Consider the following 23118-nt stretch of genomic DNA (forward strand, 5'->3'; position numbering starts at 1 on the left):
TCAAATGAATTGTCCCGGTTAGTACTTTCTAAAGCCGGTAGTTTTGCTATTTGTCAGAAAGGTGGGGAGTGCGGGGGGTTGAAACTGACCATTTTTTAACGAATCCATTCTCAGAAACTACCCACCCGAAAAATCTGAAAAAAAATCAAGAGGCTGCCACTATATGGTGCCTAGGCTCCGAAATACCCTCCATATCGATATTTGCTCAAATTGAATTAATAATAGTATGCTACTATACCACCCCCCCCCCCCCCCACATGGCCTGGAACATAGAATATCCCGACCTTATTGTGCAAGCCGAGGGTATTCTGCTTCACAAGGCATTCCCATACCAGTTTAAAGTTCACCTGGTTGGACCTCAGTACCTTGATCGCCGCTTGGCTGTCAGTCAGAATAGCAATACTCCGCTTCCTGCAGTTCCATTGGTGGTTGAAGGAGGCAACCTGTTTATGGCGTATATTTCCGCCTGGTGGTTACCCTTTGGTTCAAAGTATTGCTTGAACGCTGCCTTTGCTGTGCGGAATCCGTCAGTGTACCAAGTAATCAGTTGCTCGTTTAAGCCGCATGCTTTCTCAGTTTCCAAAGATAATGGATAAAGGTATCTTGGAAGATATTAAATAGCACCTCAAACGCTTAATTGGCAGCGAGTGGTTTCAGCAAGGAGTGTAGCTAGATGCTCTGCAACGAATAATGGCATAAAATATTACACGCTGATGACATCTAGTTGCACTGTTACCGAGTTATGGACCTTGGGCAAATGGTCCCAGAGAAGAAAAGAAGTAGAGCCGGCCTGAAAATTTGGAAATTCAGCTATCTTAATACCAACATAAATTTGAGATTGTTCCGTCCAAATGTTCTTCTTGTGCTGCTATGTGGGAGTAGTACATGAACAGTGACAGCCATTCTTACTCAAAAGCTCAAAACCTTATCTTCACACTGTGTATAGAGGCATATCTTTTTCAAAAAGCTCGTAAGATAAATGAGAATAAAAAAGTAAATATAACGTGAAATAATCTGTAAAGTTCCTTTATAGTGTGAAAATTGGACCTCATTCTTCTCCTGATTCAACAAGAAACAAATGTGGCATTTTCAAAACTTTCTTCCTTCCTGCCACAACTTTAAGATTCTGGACTACTCACTGTTTTGAAAGTTTGGCAAATATAATACTGCAACAAGCTGTTCCACATAATTTCCGATCCAATTCGCGATGAGTACATATGGTTGTACTTGTCGAAAACTTCTCAACAAATTCCAAGTACTTACAAGATTTCAACTTTGGAATTTATGATGCTCTTCCACTTCGCCATAACTTTCTTATTTGGTGCTGAAATTGTTCCTTGAATTTCACGTATCCGGCGTAAAGTGGATTCGCTTCTATAAACGGCCCATTAGTAACGAACACAGGTGAGAATAGTAATTATGGAAGGAATACAACTAGTAATGGAATCACCTGTACACGTACCTGCAGAGGAGCGTCTCCTGGGTAAACATGATGTTGCTGGTACCATGAAATTCTGTGCTGGGGAGTACATGTCTTTGTATCTTTATGCTTCATTGTGCTGTTTACTTGTGGATTCGCTAACAAGCAAGCATGTTATGGCTGCTGCTTGTTTCTATTCATAAAGTTTCCTACGGGGTAGTGCAAACAGGCGCCTAAAGCGGTCCTTATCTAATCGTCCTAGCAGCACTCTTGTATTATGTATCTAATGTCAATATCTCTCTAGAGAAAAGAGAAATGCAATTCGAGTTAAGCAAGTCTTGAGGCAATTGCATTCACCTTTTCTCTTGGTGTGTAATTCCTGAGCTTTATAAATTACACCCTGAGGAAGCCCACCTCTAACAATTGAAGTTGTCACCACGAATTCTCATGTCAAATACCTGCAAATGTGAAACACTTCGTGGACAAGATGTCAACGACATGCCATAGATACGTGCCATATTTGCACTACAGTGAGGTGAATAGTTCAAAGCTTTACAAAACTTCCGGATAACAATGTTAAAGGTTTCATATTCCAACTCACCCCCAAAGGACAAAGAATTTTAGGATAATATCCCCTTGAAATTGAATCAGAAGGACGAAAGGTTTGCCCTTGTTTCTGGTGATTTTTCGTGTTTTGTTTGATGAAAACTTGTTGCCATGGCGAAAGGTCATTACATTCTTCGGAGATGAAAACTCATAAGCCATGATGAAAACTTTCTGAGGCAGAAGTAGAGTAAGCCCTTTGATAAAGAACCTGATCTGAACCGTGACAGCCCATTTATATAGATAACGTTCAAACGAACTTTTATCAATGGGCTGTCTCGGATCAATTTCAGAATCCATCTCTCAGTTGACCGGCAATGTCCTGGTTTATTTTCTTCATGTTATGAATTGAGAAATTTCTCTTTATCGTGTTAAATTGACCATGTGCCTAGAAACCTTCAATGAACTGATATCATATTACATTGTTTGTCCTTTAGATTCAGGAAGAAGACTATAAGTTGCCAGTTTTAAAGTACTAAAAGTTTGTTAGTTGAATTTTGGCTATAGCAGGGTTATACAGGTCAATATTTTCTATGAACGCATACATATACACATAGTTTGTTAAACCATTACTAGCTATAAACGATTGCTTGCAATCAACACAGCAATTGTGATAGAAGTTTCTATCTCTTAGTCTCCATTGTGCCAGGACCTATTAAATGGTGTCAGTAGGTGTTTATCCACGGAGTTAACTGGGAGACTGCGATAGATTGAATACTAATTGTAGTATGCAGACAAAAAAAACATGGTGTTGGTAGAAGAGAAGATGCAGAATTTTAATAAAAACAAGTCGGGAAACCGGAAGCTGGACGCTTCAGGTACGAAAGGTTTTGTGCTTTTCTTAGTACGTAGCACGTAATATATGCATATATTATGTGAGAATATCCACTTTCGGATGATATTGAGACTCATAGTCTTGAATTTGCAAGGAAGCGACAACTTTGACGTATGATAACTTTGTTAGTAATAGTGCAATTTCGACCAAACTTGGTGAAATCATGCTCAATATTATACCCTATATTATTGCGAAAATTCATGGTGCTAACATGAACTTAAGGGGGGTTTTGCAGCCAATTACTAAAAATTATGGTAATATACTTTTATTAACTTTATTTGTACATATATCAGTATGGAAGGTATTTCGGAGCCCAGGCACCATATAGTGGCAGTCTCCTGATTTTTTTCAGATTTTTCGGTTGAGTAGTTTCTGAGAATCGCCCCCTTAAAGGAATTGTCACTTTCAACCCCCCGCACTCCCCACCTTTCCAACAAATGTCAAAACCAAGACCGGCTTCGAAAGGTACTAGCCCACATGAGTATATTTGATGAAAAAAAAATGTACACCCCCCTTTCGCATGTATGGGGACCCCCTCTTAAATTCGACGTAAAAGGATGTAATTCACTGTATGCGTGAGCGTTCACAGTTCCCACCTTTCCACCAAATTCGGTGTCAATCGCTATAACCGTTTCTGAGAAAATGCGGACAGACAGACAGACAGACGGACAAACAGACAGACAGACAGACAGAGAGACAGACATTGAATCGATTTTAATAAGGTTTTGTTTTACACAAAACCTTAAAAAGGGCTAGGGAGAATTAGATTCTTCTTGAATGGAATTTTAATATTTCACTCGAATTTCAATTATTCTCGTTAATTATGACGTCAGCATCTTATTTGTATGGCTTAGGATGCTGTTAATTAGCACGAAATTGATAAGTTTGAACTGCTATAACTTTCCCAATAATAGTTGGATTTTCATGAAACTTGGCATGTGTATCCACGAAGCTGTCCTCTATGTCGGTACAAAATTTAGTACGCTTAGGATGAACTTAAGGGGAGTTTTTTAATCAATTTCTAAAAGTTGATAATATACTATTAGTAAATTTTTTGAGCAGATACCGGAATGGGACATCGCTCGAAGATTAGATTTCACATAAGTGTTTTACAAAAAACCTTAAAAAGGGCTGCAGATAAATAGATTCTTCATAAATGTGACTTTAATATTCCACGCGAATGTCAATTATTCCGGGTAATTATGACGTCAGCATCTGATTTGTATGGCTTTGGAAGCAGTAAACTCGTGCGAAATTGCTAAGTTTGAACTGCTATAACTTTGGCGTTAATTACCTGATTTACATGAAATTTAGCACATATATACGAAATATTGTCCCCTCTGCTGGTACAAAATTCGGAAGTCCTAGGATGAATTTAAGGGGGATTTTCAGTAAATTTCTAAAAAGTAGTAATATACTATTAGTAAGTTTATTTGAGCAGATATCGGAATGGGACATATTTTAAGGCCTAGATTTCATCTAGGCGCACCACCCTGATTTTTTTCGGATTTTTAGGTTGGGTAGTTTCCGAAAATGAGTCCTGTCTCACTTCAAGTGCGTACATTTTGACTCCTTACTCACGCACTTTGCAATTTATGCCAAAAATAATGTCAGTTTCGGAAAGTACAAACCGAGACCTTTCATTTGATACCCTACACAACTATATCCGATGAAAAAAATGTTTGAATCCCCCCTTTGCATGTATGGGGAGGTCCCCTTTAAACTCCACCTAAATTTATGCCACTCACTGTATGCGTGGGATTTCATAGTTCCCATCTGTCCACCAAATTTCGTTCTGATCGGTTTAGCCGTTTTGGAGAAAAATGCGTGTGACAGACAGACAGACAGACATTGAATCGATTTTAATAAGGTTTTGTTTTACACAAAACCTTAAAAAGTCAATGGAGTTCAAGAGAAGCTGTCTAAGTGACATTGTTATCTTTCCAGCTAAAAGGTGGTTCCTGACAAAATTTTGAACGGAAACGTAATGGAATAATACTATAATTATTAATAAGCCTATAGCAACAGGAGAGATGATCCACAAAAACCAACAAAGATAGCTTTCATGGTGCTTCCATCCATTCCTTTATAATGGGGGTTTTGCAAACAAAATCTTATTAAAATCGGTCAATTTCTGTCTGTATGTCAGTATCTTTTATGGATGGAGGTGGCACGCTAGATTGCAGCAGTGTGTGGGATTCTCACCCACCAAAACCACCCCCCCCCCCCCAATTTCTTCTTCTTCCGCGCTCTTGAGTTCCTCCTGTATACCTTTGATTGAAGAGTTCACCGTACACTGGTTTCTCTCCGACTTCAGCATTTCTCCGACAATGTTTTGCGGGCTTATGTTGATTTTCAGAGTCTTCCCGGCTCCTCACCTCTGAGTAAAATCGTGGACAGTGAAACATAATATGCTCCGGGCCCTCAGGTCTGCAACCACATTCAGGACAAAAGGGAGAATCATGGAGCCTGAATTGGTGCAGATACTTCCTGTTATCACCATGCCCTGGCAGGAATTGCGTCAGATGGTAGTTATTCTTGTCGTGTTGTCGCTGGATCCAGTCCTCAATACGAGGAATCAAAGTATGGGTCCACTCCAGCCACTCTTGCTTCGCCGCCTTTCGGTATTCGGTATCCTTTTCAGATGGATTCGTTCTCTTTTTCTCGTACAGGTAGCCTGCGTTATTTACCAGAATGGCCATGGGGATCATTCCCGCAATAACCCACGCGTCGCCTGATATTGTTCTGAAGGCGCTGCATACCCTTAGCGCCACTGAGCGGTAAGTCATGTTCCGATTACCTTCATACGCTAGTGCTTCCTCCCAAACTGGTGCCGCGTATAATAGTGTGGAGCGAACCACTCCAGCCACGAGTAGTCTGCGACTGTATCTTGGACCTCCGATGTTAGACATCCTCCACCCTAATGATACGCTGGTCTTTGCCGCTTTCTCACTGGCATGGTCCAGGTATCCCTTAAAGTTGATTTTAGCGTCAATCATCACTCCCAGGTTTTTGATAATCGGCTCCGAAGTGAAAATGTGACCACGAATACGAATAGTAACCGTATTCCTCTTCCTACAGTTGGTAATCAAGACCGTCACCGTCTTTTGTTCCGCAAGGTCAAGTTGAACCATCTCCAACCACGCTTTTATGGCGCTAATGGTTTCGTTAGCGTACACTTCAACGTTTTCATGGCGAAATCATCAGTGAAACCGATTATCGTGACCCCCTTTGGCACGGAAAAGACAAGGACCCCATTGTACATTACGTTTCACTGGAGAGGACCCAATAATGAGCCCTGTAGTACTCCTTCGGTGACGGTGTACTGCTTGGATCCCTCATCCGTATCGTGCTAAAATGTCGTCTCCAAAAACAACTTTCGAGGAGCTTAGTCAAATATGTTGGGACACCCATTTTAGCCAGTGAGCTTTTTATCCACTCCCAGCTAGCGGAAGTGGACGCATTTTGGACGTCCAACATGCACCGCATTTAGTAGAAGATATCGCGTATCGAGCCAGCATCAAAATAAGGTCAACGGTGTTAATCGTTGAGTGGGCTTGTCGAAATCCAAATTGCCGCTCCGAAAGTCCTATAAGGATGGATGATAGGAAGGAGTCTATTGTAGATGGTCCTTTCGAGCATCTATCCCACCGTGTCGATGGGTTAAATTGGGCGGTATAATGACGGATGTCCTGGGTGCTTATAAGGTTTCAGGAGCAAAAATAGTTTTTACTTCTTCCACTGGTCGGGGAAAACTCCTTCCACCATGCATGTTTTAAATAAGCTGATAACCCAGTCGGGTCTATATAGTTCAACAGTTTGACCGTCGCATGCTCTCGTTATGTGTCCGATCATTTGCTCTACCTTTTCTGAAGCTGCACCACCGATATTGTTGTCTCCCAATAGCATCTCTATGAGTGCATCATCTTCAAACTTTGTCACGACCAGTCCCGGTTTCCAGCTCCGCGGGGACGCACATCGCCGCATGGCCCATAGTCGATCTGGCTCACTGGCAAACCATGCTCAATGCAAACCATCGACTCTCGAGCTCGACCCTGTTCCACGAATAGTGGAAACTTTTCCCGTATTTGCAAGCACCAAGCTTAACTCCGCGAAAGCCTCGAGCAGGATACGGCCCCTGGTGTCCATAGGGCGACTGCCCCAATCCACGGCCCACGGGTTGAAATCACCCACTATGATCTTGGGGTTTCGACTTCTTGCATCTGAGACAAGCATACCTAACATTCCTTCGAGTTCTGCTATCGTACGCATGGTGAAGCATAGCAACTATATATGTAGATGCCAGCCATTTTTGCCCTAATGAATCCAACTTCTGGAAACTTCACAACTTCTTGAATGGCTTCATTTCCACACGCACATATTGCCGCCTTGCCTGTTACATCTGTAGTTTAGGCACCGCTCTTATTATTGCGGTAAGGCTAGCTGATTATGGCAACTTCGTCTGCCTGTCAAACGCACTTCTCTCAGAAACGGCTATAACGATTGATACGAAATTTGGTGAGAAGGTGGGAACTGTGAACTCCCAGACATGCACTGAGTGACATCATGCAAAATGGGGGGTGTACAATTTTTTTTCACCGAATATAGATGTTGGGTATCAAATGAAAGTTCTCGATTAGTACTTTTCGATCCCGATTTTAGTTTTGTCATTTGTTGGAAAGGCGGGGAGTGGTAGGGGTCGAAAGTGATGATTTTTTTAACGGACCCATTTTCAGAACCTACCTGAAAAACATGAAGCTGCCTTTACACGGTGTCCAGGCCTCAAAATGCTCTCCATATCGATATCTGCTCAAATTAAGTAAATAATAGTATACTACTATATTTTTGGAAAATTGAGTAGAACTAGGTTTATAAAAGTTCAAATTCAATGGTGAACTGCAAATATTTTTGGGACAAAATAGGACCAGAGAGAAATTTTGTAAGACAATGGAAAAATGTAATGGGTAAGGGGAAACCCAAAGACTATGACAACCCCCTGGCGAGGTCAACCATGCAAAAAGAGCATTGTCAAAGGCTCGACTATTGACACACCAGCAAAGTTAGCGGCAATGAACCCATGTAGAGTTCGAAAATGCGTTTCCTTAATCTACAAGATTAGCCTCAAAGGCTGTCGATTTTATGACCACCGCCCTGCAATGAGCAGCATATATGATTGTCACAGACCCCTGTGCGAGGTCTTGTATGTCAATCATCCTCGACCACCCCCGTCGCCGATTCCTGATAATGAGTGGCTGCTTTTCGAGAAGCTTGCACTCTTTTCCTATTATTCTGCAAATTATAGCTCTAGAGTTACGTACCCGTCGGCGGTCGTGGAGTAGTGCCTTTCTCAATGTGTAATCTGTACAGAGCCACTTTTGCCAATATGTTAACCAAAATGGGAACACAATTTACATGGATTTTCCCAAAGCTTTTGATTTCATTGGCCATATCCAGCACCTTCAGGAGCTTCCTTCGTATTCCTGTTCTTTCCAAGTAAAAGTCATACCTAGGTCGTAGAGTAAATAGAGTCAACATCTCAACTCCTGTTTTTCCTTATCTGAGATCCCCCAAAGCTTTATGCTTTGCCCACTCCCATTTTCGTTCTTCATTAATAACTTCTTTCTTTATTTATTGGTCCCTGTTTTCTCTAGGCCGAATATTTATATAGATATATATATATAATCGCTAGCGCGACAATCTATTAGGTTGTTGCAAATGAAATGTCGGATATTTGAGTAAAATTTCAAAAAACTATAACTTTTATGAAAATTAATTTTATTAGTCAAAATAAGAACCAGCAGCTTCAATGCACTTCTCCCAACGAGATACAAGGGCATTTATTCCAGTTTCGTAAAAGTCTGGGTTTCTAGAGCTAAGAAATTCTTCAAAGGCACTTTTGACAGCTACTTCATTGCTGAATTGTTTTCCCGCCAAAAAGTGATCCAAATGCTTAAAAAAGTGGTAGTCGGTTGGCGAGAGGTCGGGTGAATATGGTGGATGAGGAAGAGTCTCATATCGTAATTCATTTAATTTTTGGACCGTCATTCTGGAAACATGAGATCGGGCGTTATCATGGAGCAGTATCACTCCATCTCTGTTGACCAATCTAGGCCGCTGAACACGTAATTTCTCGTGCATTTCATCAAGTTGGGCACAATATTTCTCTGCATTAATTGTTTCACCACGCTCCAAAACGAATAATGAATAATTCCAGATGCAGACCACCAAACAGTTACCATTACCTTCTTCGGGTGAAGGCTCGGTTTTGGCATGTGTTGTGGAGGCTGATCGGCATCTAGCCATTGCGCTGATCTGCGACGGTTGTCGTACAATATCCACTTTTCATCGCATGTCACTATTCTGCGCAAAAAGGGATTGTTCCTGTTGCGGTTGAGTAGAGAACTGGATATTTCCATTCGCAGCGCCACGTTTTGCTCGTTGAGTTCATGCGGAACCCACTTATCAAGCTTCTTCACCTTTCCAAGCTGTTGTAAGTGCCGAGATACTGTCGAATAGTGTACGCCTATTTTCTCTGCAATGTCACGAATCGATGATCGGGGATCAGATTCCACTATCAAATGCAACTCGTCGTTGTCGATCGATGGTCCTGGGTGTCCACGAGGTTCACTTTGGAGGGTCATGTCGCCTGATCGGAATTTTTCGAACCACCGCTGTGTCGTTCGCTCGTTTGCTGCGTCAGCTCCAAATGCTCTGCAAATGTTTCTGGTTGCCTCCGCTGCGTTGTGACCAAGTTTAAATTCATATAGAAAAAGTAGACGTTTTTGACTCCCTCCCATGCTTTTTTCTTTGAGTTTTACTTGGAACTTCAATGTCGATTGAAACTGAAATGACTCCTTGATCGAACGAACGACTATTTATACTCAATTATCCCATACCGCCAGAGTCACCTTGCGGCAGTTTTAAACATTAAAATCATAACTAACTTCACTTCATTGAAAAATCCGACATTTCATTTGCAACAACCTAATAATTGGATGTGGACCTTAAAGTGAGCACTTCATTCAAGACCGTAACGGTATACTATAAGATTATGATACCATGTTCGAAGCAATGTGGTGAGCATTTCGCTGTCCGTGTCCGGATAGCTGAGTGGTTAGAGCACAAGGCTGTCGTACGGAAGGTCGCGGTTCAAATCTCGCTGGCGGCAGTGGGATTTGTATCGTGATTTGACGTCGGATACCAGTCGACTCAGCTGTGAATGAGTACCTGAGTCAAATCAGGGTAATAATCTCGGGCGAGCGCAATGCTGACCACATTGCCTCCTACAGTCTACTGTAGTGTACCATTACGGTCTTGAATGAAGTGCTCTAACACACTTCAAGGCCCTGATCCAATATGGATTGTTGTGCCAACGATTATTATTATTATTTCGCTCGGTCGTGATTATTATCCTGATTTGAGTCAGATACTACTTCACAGCTAAGTGGACTGGTATCTAACATTCATTCATGATGCAATTATCCTTCCATACGACAGCCCAATGCTCCAACCACTGAGCCATCCAGACAGAGACTATTTTAAACCTCGTCGAGTCCCTTTGGCACCCTAATCGTATATTGTATATTGAAGTGACCTTATTAGATCGCACCGCCCCAGCGCCGCCCTACTCGTAACTTCTGGAATCAGCTAAGGTCAGACCTCAGAAAATAGCCCACTCAGCGAATGCAATGGGCTGTTATAAATTCCATGAAAAATAACAAGATCGAAAACAATGAGACAGTAAGGAAAGAGAAAGAGCTGATTACGTTTGGGTGCCGTTCGACACGTCGCCCGCCGCAGCACCTAGCGAAGGAGATGTCAATGGCTGAAACAGCCGATGAGAATCCAGTGTGTATGACCAAATATAAGGAATGTTTCACAATGTGACGTAACAGTCGGTGCGGGGACGAAAACTTTGGTACCCTTTCTAAGAGGTTAGATATTATACTCTATTTGTAGTTAAGCCTAAAACTGGTAGACCAGTAGCTTACTCCAAACTACAATTTTTATTTTACAGTGTATATATATTTCGGGAGCAACTTACCCCCTTCATCAGTACAAAGCTACTTGTAAAGCTACTTGTCATTTCTATCTCAGTGGACTGCTCTTATTTTGTCAATTTTGGTTTGTATCCGCCTGGTAAAATGTCAAAACATGCAGTTTTTAGCAGTTGACTGCCACGCTAGTGAAATATGAGCATGCTGCATCGCGGAAATTGTGCTGAACGTAGTGTCGCATCGCGTAGCGCAAATGCGGTTATACCTTAAGAGCTATTTAACTGTAACTCGTTCTGCAAACGGACATGGCCAGCGCCTGCTTTCAAAGAGAGGAGGTAGGCGTTACCTCCGCTAAAAGTACCATAAACGCCAAACAAACTGTAAATAGTCCATTGAAGCGCGAACTCACAAAAAGCAGTGCGAGGAAACTGCATCTGGAGGACACTTCATCCAGAGAGTCTCCGGTTACAAAAAGCTGAAGCAGGACAAGAAAAAAATCCTGCCGTGCCGAGAAAAGATGGTCTGTCCAAAGTCCAACTCGAATATGATTGATGAAGCAACAAAAGAGAAGGCCAAGAACGAACGAAGGACGAAAGAGAACTAGATCACCGGCTCTATTTATTAAATAGGCGGAGGGCAAGCCTTGGGTGGAAGTCTACGATCAGATCGATATACTGGAAAATACTGGGAAACAGTAGACCCAGTAGAACTATGTTTCAATCAGAAAACGAAGACTGGGGAAGCCTCATTAAAAAAGTCGGAAGGCAATTGACAAGGGTGCTTTCTGAGAGGCGGCCAAGGGACTACTGGGAGAGAGAATGCTAGCCACTAGCGTAGAACGTATGTGCTAGACCGAAATGAGAGACTGTATCAACCCTGAATGCCCAGAGGTAACCAATTCCCGTAAACTCTGTAAACACTCTGGGCCAAATGCTCGTTGTGGTGGAAGTTGCCGAGCAATACGAGGAAACTCCTTAGAAGCGGGGAAACAAGGATTGGTTGGATATTATATAGGATACGAGTATAGTTGTTTGGACTATGGGCACACGTATATAACCTGTCGGGGATCCAATAGTAGGGTAGCATACCGTAGATGCGGGCAAGCAGGTTATAAAGTGAAGACGAAAAGAATAGTTCTTTGTAGGGATCATCGACCGTTTACCATCTTCAGAGCGAAACTGGAAAGAATTAGACTGGAGTTAATATGATCAGCATCTTACAAATCAACATTGCTTAATGGTTGCTGTTAGTGCTAATTGAAGAGCAGTATGAAAACTACCTAACTGCTTATTTGATGACACTCCCATGCAATAGGTTAATACTGAAAATGGCGGCGAAGACGAGATTCGTAAGATCCATGGAAACGTTCTGGCGCCTAGGCTACCAATAAAGCAAACTCGGTGTAATCTACACGTCAGAATCAACGGTCTCATAGGTGGAAGATCCTGTCGCTCTCCTTGCGAAGTTTAACTTTACCATATTCATTAAAGCTATTGGGACAGGCAGAGCCCCACGGGAGGATACTTCGAAGTTGGACTGCAGCTGGCACTATCGTAAATTTTGTTATAAATAATCGCAACTTGTGGGGTATCTTTAGCCTGGAGGGCACCCAACCGTAGCAGGACTTCTATCCATAGGCGACGAAAATATGCGGTTTGTGGATGGAATGTCGCCAGTTTCGCCATTAGGCACAATCGACTAGGATGCAGGGTCTCTATGGGAGCTTCTTTACACAATTGTCACTCGAGAAAACGGGACTCTACCGGACTCAATTCGATGCCGAAAAGGCAGGCCGCTTCATATTTCGTTGGCCGGCGTAATTAACACCTGCCTGAGGGGAGGTATTTTTTCTTCTCGCTGGAAAATGCCATGGCTCGTGCTGATCAGCGAACAGTGTGAACGACACGACGGGAAGATAGTCGGAAAGATTACAACAAATAGACTTCTCGCAACGCTGAATGCTGCCAGAATACTGATTCGTTAGAAAGTTCGGCCTTAGAACGAGGAAATCTACAGTGGATCCCATCATGAACTTTGTGGCTAGGGTTCATCGAACTGAGCAGCAGACGATCGCGACGCGTAAGGTTCAATGTTAGCAGTGAATTGAATCGCGTAAGATGGATAGATCATGTACTGGCCTATCTCTTGCGTATATTGGTCGACTAGCTAAAAGACAGCTTTCTGCTCTGTCAGACCCCAGAAGACCAAAGGAAGATGACAATCACGTTGAAGGTAGCACAGGCGTGTATCCTAGGGCTGGAACTCTTCTTACGATGGGTGATGGGTGAATTTTTTAGGTACCCAACTTATACTTGAGGTCACATAGGCGACTAGCTCCTAGCAGCGAACTCAAACGAAGCCATTTCCTCGGCCGCAACCCGCACTCGACCACATCTCTCATTGCAGCAGTGCCCGATATATAGGCACCGCCCGGGGCCGAAAACGTGAGCCACATCTTCTTTCCGCAGACCGCGGTCGTTGCAAACAACACTGCATATTTCCAAGGTGCAAGACTCCGCTGCGCTAGGACACGCCATACTTGTAAAATAAAGCGCTTCTGTCCTGCCTTTGGCAATCCGCCACTATGCGCCCAAAATTCCAGTACTTAAAGCAGCGGGTTGAAACTGTCCATAACCATATCCTGCAAATGATACACCCAATTTCCATTTTCTTATAACGGAGAATTTGGCTCGCTGTTTTCTCGGGGACAGTAGCTATGAGCAGTGAAGCTGCTCACATCTTTTCTCGCCTCCTCCACATCATTTTTTGTGGCGAAGCAATGCAAATTGCTTATTTCGAGGGTGTACACGGATTCTAGGCTAGAAACCACGGCTTTCGTACCTTGAATGCTCTGGGCTATTCCGCAGAACGTATTCATCTTGTCAGTCTTCGCCGGTTGGAGTCCAGCAAATCAATTTAACGTCCAAGCCATTGTCTTTTGGTTTGGCATTATTGCGGATTTCTCGGAGAATTTCCCCCACTTCTGCCTTTCCGCTTGATGGGCCTCTGACCATGGTTTGCAACCTTCTATTTTTCTTTGAAGCTGATCTTTTTGTTGTGGATAACTTCAGCTTTTATACAGTAGAGTGGTTGCCGTTGCTATACAACTATTTTCGCCTTTTCCCGATGATACTTGCTCTGCTTGATCACATCCTTCTAGAATTCTTCGTTCTGCGTCCTTGGCGGCAGCTCTGCACAGTTTTCCAATTGTCTCTTTTTATCAATTGTTTCCTTCCTCTCTGGCCTTACCCAGGCAGAGAGAAAATTGATGAAAGGAGACGATTAGAAAATCTCGTGTTTTGCAGGGCAAGGAGCTGCGCTATCCATTTGCCTTTTCCTAAACAGCTGCGTTCCAACAGTTTCGCTAGTGTGTAATAAAGTGCAAGAGTTCCTCCATCTGCATTACACCATTTTGGAGCAGCCTTCATTTTCCGTAAGAGCACCCCGCACTCCTTAGGTAGTCCTCCTCCCCCTACCCTTCTCTTTTGGATGAGGTTGATCCCCTCAGGTGAGACGACTTTTGTCACCCTTCTTGTTAAGGAACGCAAAATCATCAATAAACGTCTCAAGATAGATGAAGAACGTGTCTATCTGAAGACTGAGGGAGGGGCTACCATCATGGCAAAAGGAGTCGAGAGGTCTTAGGTCCTTGGTGAACCGAAAACAGGGTGACTTTGATTATTCCACGAACTTGTCCAAGATTGATAACGGGCGTTTCCCTGACTATGCGCTCTGCAATCTGATAGTGGACGATGCCGATCACCCCCTCTATAATTGTAGAATGTGGACTGGTTTTCCTCAGCAACTTTATGCAGACACAGAGGAACACTGTCCGCACAGCATTCGGAGGAGATGCTGAGTAGTACTGACAAGTGGGTCGAGCTACACATCATGTTCAGGTTCGCCTGCTGAGCTCGGCCGGCAAAGGGATTGGATTGAAAGGGGTTTTTGTCTTCTTCTGTTGGTATTCCCTGATTTGAAGGCTCCGCACGGTGGGAGGTGGAGTGGGCCAGCCAGAAGTAATGTGTCAAACTGTTCGAAGCTAGTCCTCTGAGAAGACAGGTGAATAAATAAAGCTCACTCACTTTTACGTTACCTACGCCATCATTTTTTTACGAATATGTAAATTCGATTCACGACTTTCTCCAAGAATGCATAAAATCCTAACGTCGAATATCCCTTATTAAACTTCTTTGAATTAAAGCATGCATAAAGACGAAGTATGCAAACTGATAAACCAGTTTCCGCAGAGAAACATTATCACATCCGATCACCATCATTTACGACTACAGCAACAGTTCCAGTGGAATAATGATTCCATTATTTGGCTGACAGTGGCCAGTAATGAGAATGGTGGGACAATAAATCGTCCTTTATGGCATCATAAATATGAATCTTTTGAAATATGAAGCATATGAAGGTTTTTATTGGGTTCAAAGGCACTCTGTCATGCAAGTTTCTCGGTCATCACCGCAACTATCAGGGATGATTCAGGATATTGCAGCATAGTAGACAATTTCTGCCACAAAGATAGAGGCTACGTAGCCCCACAATTGCACCATTTGCAAATGAAATAAACGGAGAATTATAAACTTCTCAAGTCGGCCATCAGGATGTATGCATGCACCTACATACTGCCCAAGGATTCCTAATCCACTTTGTGGTATACACATGTCGATCTTTAGCATAACAAGTAGAACATGATGGTTAGGAAATGAGTCCTTGATTGCGTTCATCAAGTTATCGTACTTCTGGGCTTGCCTTAAGCGAGTCAGAACATCCTACCTGCATGGATTGCGCTATATAGTATTTACTATTCGACTTTATGCTTTCTGTTCCAGGTACATCCTTTCACTAGCACTGGCAGATCTCCTTGTGATTCTCATATGCGTTCCACTTGCCTCAATTGTTTATACATTTGAATCGTGGCCATGGGGTGATACTCTGTGCCGTATAACCGAGTATGCAAAGGACGTTTCCATAGGTGTATCTGTGTTTACGCTAACAGCTCTCTCGGCAGAACGTTACTGTGCCATCGTAAACCCGCTGAGGAAGTTACAGGTATGTATGCGCCTCCATTATATTTCGCTGTGAGTAATGGCTTGTTATATTCCAGAATGTACTGATTCAAATTGCTTTCTTTATTGCAGACGCGGCCTCTTACTGTTTTCACCGCAACCATGATATGGTTGCTGGCCATACTGTGTGCAACCCCAGCCGCCATTGTTTCGGATACGGTTCCAGTGGTATTGGACAATGTAACAAATATGACGATTTACGTCTGTACGCCATTTGGACCGGAGAGTCCATATCAGAAAGTGTACATCAGGTGAATTTTGTTTAATCTTATATTCCTGCAAGATAATCTGGAAGAATAGAATTCCATATGATGGAAAATTCCGCCGAAATAATTTCCTAGATAATCGAAAGCTACACAAGCCGAGTTACCCTGAAGCAGCCATTTAAAACTGCTTCCTCCTAAACTAATAAACAATTTCATCTATTTTGTGGAACTCCGTTTCCAAGTTAACAACCCAATAAAAGGAGGAAATTATTAAATTCTTAATCAGCTTAATAAAATCCCGGTCAGAATAATTCCAGAGAAATTATTCCCTAATTCTCTTCTCAAATGATATCAATCGGGATGTTAGGGAACTTTGTTCTTTGAAAATACAATTAAGTTAACTAATAGAATATAGACGCAGGTATTTGCTCCTTAAGGGGGAGCTTCACCTTTGTTTGATCCTTATCATTAGAAAACGGCTAAGCGGACGTCTTTAACTAGTTGGTTTTCTTAAGTGAATAAAGAGGAGCAAGTGGGAGAGCTAGTAAGGGAAGTAGTAAGGGAAGAGTTGAGACTTGAGTTTAAATTTAGCAAAGTTCAGCCAAATTTTTGGGAAGAGGTTAACCCTATCCTTTGTTAGGAGGGTGCAAATCTGATGATAATGACACTGTTAGTACCTTACTCCAGTAGAATTCAAAGACGGTGCTGGGGTTGTTTATTTATAAAGATGAAAGAAATGATTCTCGTACACTTCAAATCACTGGATAAGATAAAATTTTTATTTACGCTGTAACCATTTTCGAATATTAAACCGAACACATTTCTGGAAATTATTGTTGAAAAACAGAAGTCTGACTTTATATTTGAAAGGTGAAAAAAGATTGAATATCCTTTTCCCAGAATTAACAATGCCATTTCATTCACCTTGAAATTACCAGTGATTGGGACAGGCTTTTCGCATTCCATTCGATTCACAATCAATCAATATCCTTTGTATTGATAGCGACGTCAATTGTGTCCTGGGAGAACAATGCGTTGAATCCATTCTGTTTCATTCGGGAAAAAATATTGATTGCATCCCTAAAAGAATTCGTATTATTTACGATCCTTTGAAATGCTTAATTTTCAGTTCAGTGTAGGAGGGCACAAAGCAGGCATCCAAAATACTAAAATATCATAAAGTTTTGTTAAGTGGATAATGAAACATTTTGACATTCAAGAAAAATTATGATCAAATTGAAATTCAGGATTTATTGAGATGGTACCAAGCAATATCTTGCCTTCTTTTGTATATGGTTTCCACTCCCCCCTTGGTGGAGTATAGCGTGTCAACCAACAATTGCCACCATCGTTCGTGGTTGCCTGAAATGTCCATCAGCGCCTCCATGGCTTCCCGAGAAGCTCGCATTCCTTCTCAACTGTTCTGCACTAAATAAGCGTGGCAGGCCTGTGCGCAATCAACTTCTTCGTTTGAGATAGTGTCAGGCAAGGGTACTCCAATGATATGACGCAGGCAGGTATTGACGAGAGCTTCAGGCTATCGAGTAGCAGGGAATCCACATTTCATGTGCTACTCCCATATAGGAACACAGAAAGACACTTGCACAAAACAGTCTGAACTTGATCTTGGTGGGAAGATACCTGCCTTTCCAAATTTTATACAGGACGGCAAAAGCGGATCTAGTGCTGTTAATGCGTCAGGCAACGTCTAATTCGATGCCACCATCGGCAGAAACCACGCTTCCTAGATATGCAAATCAATCGACACCTTCGGTGCTCTGCCCATTAATACAAATAGGGAGAGTTCGATGACCCGTTGCATTGTTGGTGTTTATTTTCAGTTCAACTCTACTTGCCTCTCTTTCCAAACCTAGAGCCATTTGTCCAAGGTCTATGACCCGGTAAAAGAGGGAAAATACGTCATCAGCGAAGTCGAGGTATTTGAAGAAAGAAGTCATCATCCATTGAATTCCTCCACGTCTTTCATAAAAGACAGCATAGAGAATGTCACCGAGAACAAAAAGAAATAATATCGGTGATAGAATACAGGCGGTTTTGACCTCAAAACCCTCCGAGATTTTAACCTCGGTTCGACACGTTGTGATAATAACTGTTAGTTTCTCCGAAAGGTCCCACCCACGTAGAGAGCTCCAAATACACTGCCTGTTCACACGATCAAAAGCTTTCACGAAATCAATGAATAGCAACTGCAGCAGAGATCTAAACTCCGCGCACTGTTCCAAAATGATCTGTAAGGTATTGATATGGTCAATGCAGGAGGATCCGGAGCCGAAATAAGTCTGGTCTCTGTCGATCGACCTCTTGAGATGCTGCTTAGCGACAGTGGGGAAGTGTTCTCAGCTCTTCAGTTGTTCACGTTCACGTCCTTCACAGGACCATCAAAAGATTTGCGACGACATGGAAGCGCTTTGGTGATGCAGTGCACATTTCTGAAATCATTGACATCTGCGGCATCTTCCGCATCCCTCACCAGCGCAAATGCAAAATTACTCTTGTCACGGCATACATTACGCAAAACATCTTGGAAATTCGCTCCGTATCGGAGTTCAAGCGTGTCACCCTCGTCATCACTCGCAGCGGCCAATAGGCCCTCCAATCCAATCCATTCATGACGCCCTTTCGGGACGTGGCCAACGAGCTATGTAGCATCCGAGAAGAGGGCATTTTTGATGGTGCCCTACTGTTCATCGATATTCTCAAGCAGATTTCTCAATATATCTGCCGTCCGATGAGCGAAATATCTCTACCACTGTGGAGCGAGGGTTGGGTCATACAAATGGTCGATGGAACTTAGGGGACCGTAGCTCCCCAACCCAGTGGCGCGGCCCATCAAATGGTGATCCTTTTGGAAGCCGATGTCAGCGACTCTTTTGTTACCTGCATCTAGGAAGCAGCTCCTAAATCTACTCCTGACCGCCAAGTTATCTGATTGCTCGTACAACATCGGTCGATTGAAACTAAACTGCCCTTATGGCAAGCTCTGTGCTCGAACAATGTGCCACCAATGACGAGTTCGTGGAAAATTGCAGAAATCCACGAACAATCTACTATTACCGTTGCGGTCACCAAGACCGTGTTTCCTCATTAGATGTTGTCAAATCTCACCGTGGCATTCAGATCATCCATTACGATGAGAATGTCACTTTCAGAAAGCCTCCCTTGAACATTGATTCGCTGCCCCACTGCTTGAGCGTGTGTCGATGAATCACTTGGTGTAGTCATCTTCATATTTAACCAATTCGGCTGTAATTCCATCGGCTTCTGGCGACCCATGTTATTTAGCCAATGAATTGCATGGACTATTTCTTCCATGCTTGGTGGTGGTAGCATTTGTCTGTCCTCTGTAGTTAGCGGACCTCCAACTTACCCATATTTTGCCTGCTGAGCAGTTCATCAAAATACTCAACCCATCGCTCCAATATGCTCATACTGCCGGAAATCAGATTTCCCTCTTTGTCTCGGCAGGATGAGCATCATGGTGTATTGAGCTTCTTCCTGCTGACCTGTTGAAAAAACTTTCGCGTCTGGTGCGGTTGCTGCCTGAATTTCTCGACTTCACAGACTTATTGGTTCTCCTCCTTCATCATCCAGCATTCTTCTGGCATGCGTCATTCTTCCGTTCCATTGATAGCTTACATATATCGTCGAACCAGCCATTCGGACTTCCCTTCCGGCTTCAATGATAACGTCCTTCACGTGGTTCTGAAGATCATTCGTTGATGCTTCGTCTCCAAGACATCTGTTAGCTGCGGTTATTGTGGCATCCATTTCCCTCTTATAGGTGTTATGGAGGGTTGTGTTGCGGATGGCTTCAGTATTCACTCTCATCTGATTGTCACAGGGGATTGTAGGTGGTGTTGTAATTTGAGCCCGCATCACTATGCCCAAGAGATAATGATCCGAGTTAATATTGCCCCCTCTATATGTTCTGACATTCATCAAGGCTGAGAGCTGGCGGTACTCAATCAGCATGCGGTTAATTTTGTTGAGGAGAGGCCCATGTACGTTTGTGGACCGCTTTCCACGCAAACCAGGTACTTCCAACAACCATTTCCTGCGTTACTGCTAACTGAATAATCCGCAGTCCGTTATCATTGGTATCCCTATGTAAGCTATGGAAGCCGACGTATCGCCTGAATACGGGCTCCATCCCTACTTGACTGTTGAAATCTTCAAGTATGATTTTGATATCATACTTGGGACAGGCTTCAAAGGTCCGCTCAACTGCTTCGTAGAAGGTATCCTTCTCCAACTCTGCAGTTTCCACTGTAGAGGCGTTTATGAGGCTTATATTTCTAAATTTTCCTCGCCGAAGCAGAATGCACAGCCGTTCGCTTATATTTTCGAAACCAATAACAGCAGATTTCATTTTTTGGCTGACTTAGAAACCTACTCCGAACACATAGTTTACTGGATGGTCGCTATAATATATGATGTAGTGGCTCTTTTCCAAGAAACCGGCTCCTTTTTAACGCATTTCCTGCAACGCTGTTACATCAGCCCTATATTGGGACAGGGTATCGGCTAGCTGCTCAGCAGCATTCGGTCTCTACAGGGAGCGCACGTTCCACGAGAAAATGCGCATCCGTTGTCGTGGCCGAGTTCGTCGTTGTAAAACCCATCCTGTCCGAGGCTCCTTCCAAGGCTTCGTAACATCGATTTTCCGTGTAGGGTTGTCAGCCCTACCCAATCCCCAACCTGGAAGGTCAGTTGGTACATTTTGTCCCGTTTTTAGGCGCGGGAGGCTCGCCTTCATCCTTCTTCGTCTGCAGTTTTTCATGCAGAAAGAACTCCCAGCGATTACCATGCGGAGGTGGAGATAGGGTTTGGTAGTAGAGCTGTGACGTTGGTTCAGCAGGCGTTTCCCTGGTTTCATGCTCTATCGTGGGGTTTCGCCCTGGGACCCAAACTGGCCTTTGACCACAAAAAGAAAACATATTCCATATAGAAGAAAAAATTGGTTTGTGGAAACCGTCACATAGATAGTCAGTCTTGAACACCGGAGTATCTAGAATTTACTTCTCAAAAGGCTCTTTTTAGGACGGACAAAATTGCCATCTTCGTAACCTAGCTGATACGCTCTACATTGTTATGTGCATTTTCATCTCTTCCAAGCCATCCACAACTAGAATTCCATGACTTTGGCAATACTACACACTACATATTCCATGACATGGCTTCGGAGCAAGAGGACTGCACACAGGAGATTCGCCTCCTGGCGCATTGCTTGAATTTGTATGATGACGTTCTTCAATCACTTCCGCGTGAGGAATAGCGCGCATTTTTTCTCTAGTGTTAGCCTTGTGACAGCATATATCACAGCCAGCTACCTCATGCCTACCATTATCTTGGTCTAATTCTATGGCAACATACTAAAGTATGCTTGCAGTAAAAGGGAAGAATTCTCGACGCTCCGCGATGTTACCTTTCTGAAATGTATGTGCATACATATTTCTTGAGTCTACCACCAAACATCCAAGACACTCATTTCCACGTCTCTCGACTCAAAATATGCAGCTTGTTTGAAAAACCTCCTTTTGCAACGTTCCATCCACAGCCAGATGAGCTTCTTAGACATTTCACTCGTCCTAATCCCTGGCAAATGATCCGCAAAAAATTGGTGAGAGCTTTTCAAAAGAATTTTCCATGGAAAGCCTGCTTCCATTCTTATCCCATTTACTATTATCTACTGGGTTCCTCACCCACTCAAGTTTTATTCTCCTTCCTCAGTTTCTCCTTTAACATATTCTCGGGACAAGTTTTATATCCTTGCTTTCTCAGAATAATTCTTTCTTTTCTCAACGTCATGCAGGCGCAACACGAAAAACTTTTTCGTCGCCTTGAAAATGATGACGTGCAAGTCTGTTGATTTGAAATTCATTCTCTGAAGGATCGGGGTCGTAGTGGGTGAATTTAATGTGAAGATAAGCGCGTAATGCCATTGTTTACACACGTGCTCTGGGAAAGGGCATGTTGTTGTTGAATCTATTGGAATTTTGATAAATCGACTGGAAACCGGCAGAACTATTGAAGCAGCTTACACTTACCAACGGTCCATTTCAGCTCAGGGGATGAAATTTGGTATCCTTACTTTTGTAAGTAAAGGATACTTGCAACAGTTAAGATGCATCAGCGAATTTTTTGATAACGCAGACATAATTCAACTGCTCACTTTTTTGCTTCTAAAAGGATCTAAAAATTATACGTAAATTCATTTCCATTTGCATAAATTCGCCATTCAGCTCAGGCGCACAATAAAAGAAATGGCGATAATAAAAGACTGCATAAAATTTTACCTCTTCATAAATATATTTATGCAAAACGTTTTATCGCCTTTACCTAAATAGAAAGGGAGAATAAATGGGCATTTAAGAAAAGTAGTAATCTTTCATGGCAATATAGTACTTTAAAAACAAAAGTTCATATTGGTCGCTATCTGGGCTGAAGAGAAAGTAAATGGGAGAATTTTTGTCAATACACAAATAAATTCCACATTTAAGAAAGTTAAGTTATAGGTGCCCCCCCCCCCCCCCCCCCCCCAGAAGAATCCATGAAACTATCCTTCGACATCTTCACGCGTGTTGAAGTCCACTGTGAAAGTGCGTGCACTATTGACGAAAACAAGTGGTCGTCAGTGGAGTATGGAGAGTAGGTCAGGTGGGCTAATCGTTCCGAGCGAAATGTTTTCCAAAGTCGTTGACCAGGCTGAAGTGTTGCCCTTCTGCAAAATCACCCTGCCTTGCTTTGTCTCCACGCCCGTTTTGGTCCTTTTCCATGGGTCCATGTTTCAAGTTGACGAGTTGCTGCCGGTAGCAATCAGTCTTGAATATATGACCAGCTTTCAGCAGCTCCTGATATGCCACTCTCGCTAGACTAGTCTGATCGACAGCATCGCCTCCCAGCCGAAGCTATTGGGTCTTGTGGTAGTCGTTGAGGTCTCACCGGATAAAATCCACAA

The 23118-nt window shown here is 42.9% G+C and overlaps 1 protein-coding gene across 1 annotated transcript in view; it reads left to right on the forward strand.

Annotated features, from left to right (window-relative positions):
* The window catches only part of LOC119654108 (neuropeptide CCHamide-2 receptor), a 132960-nt gene that overhangs the window by 35745 nt on the left and 74097 nt on the right, over positions 1–23118 (forward strand). Inside the window, exons 2-3 of the mRNA XM_038059271.1 lie at positions 15697–15916; positions 16006–16184. Coding sequence (XP_037915199.1) covers positions 15697–15916; positions 16006–16184 — 399 coding nt within the window. The remainder of the gene's footprint in view (positions 1–15696; positions 15917–16005; positions 16185–23118) is intronic.

This window comes from Hermetia illucens, chromosome 4 (assembly GCF_905115235.1).
Source record: "Hermetia illucens chromosome 4, iHerIll2.2.curated.20191125, whole genome shotgun sequence".
NCBI classification, from domain to species: Eukaryota; Metazoa; Arthropoda; class Insecta; order Diptera; family Stratiomyidae; genus Hermetia; species Hermetia illucens.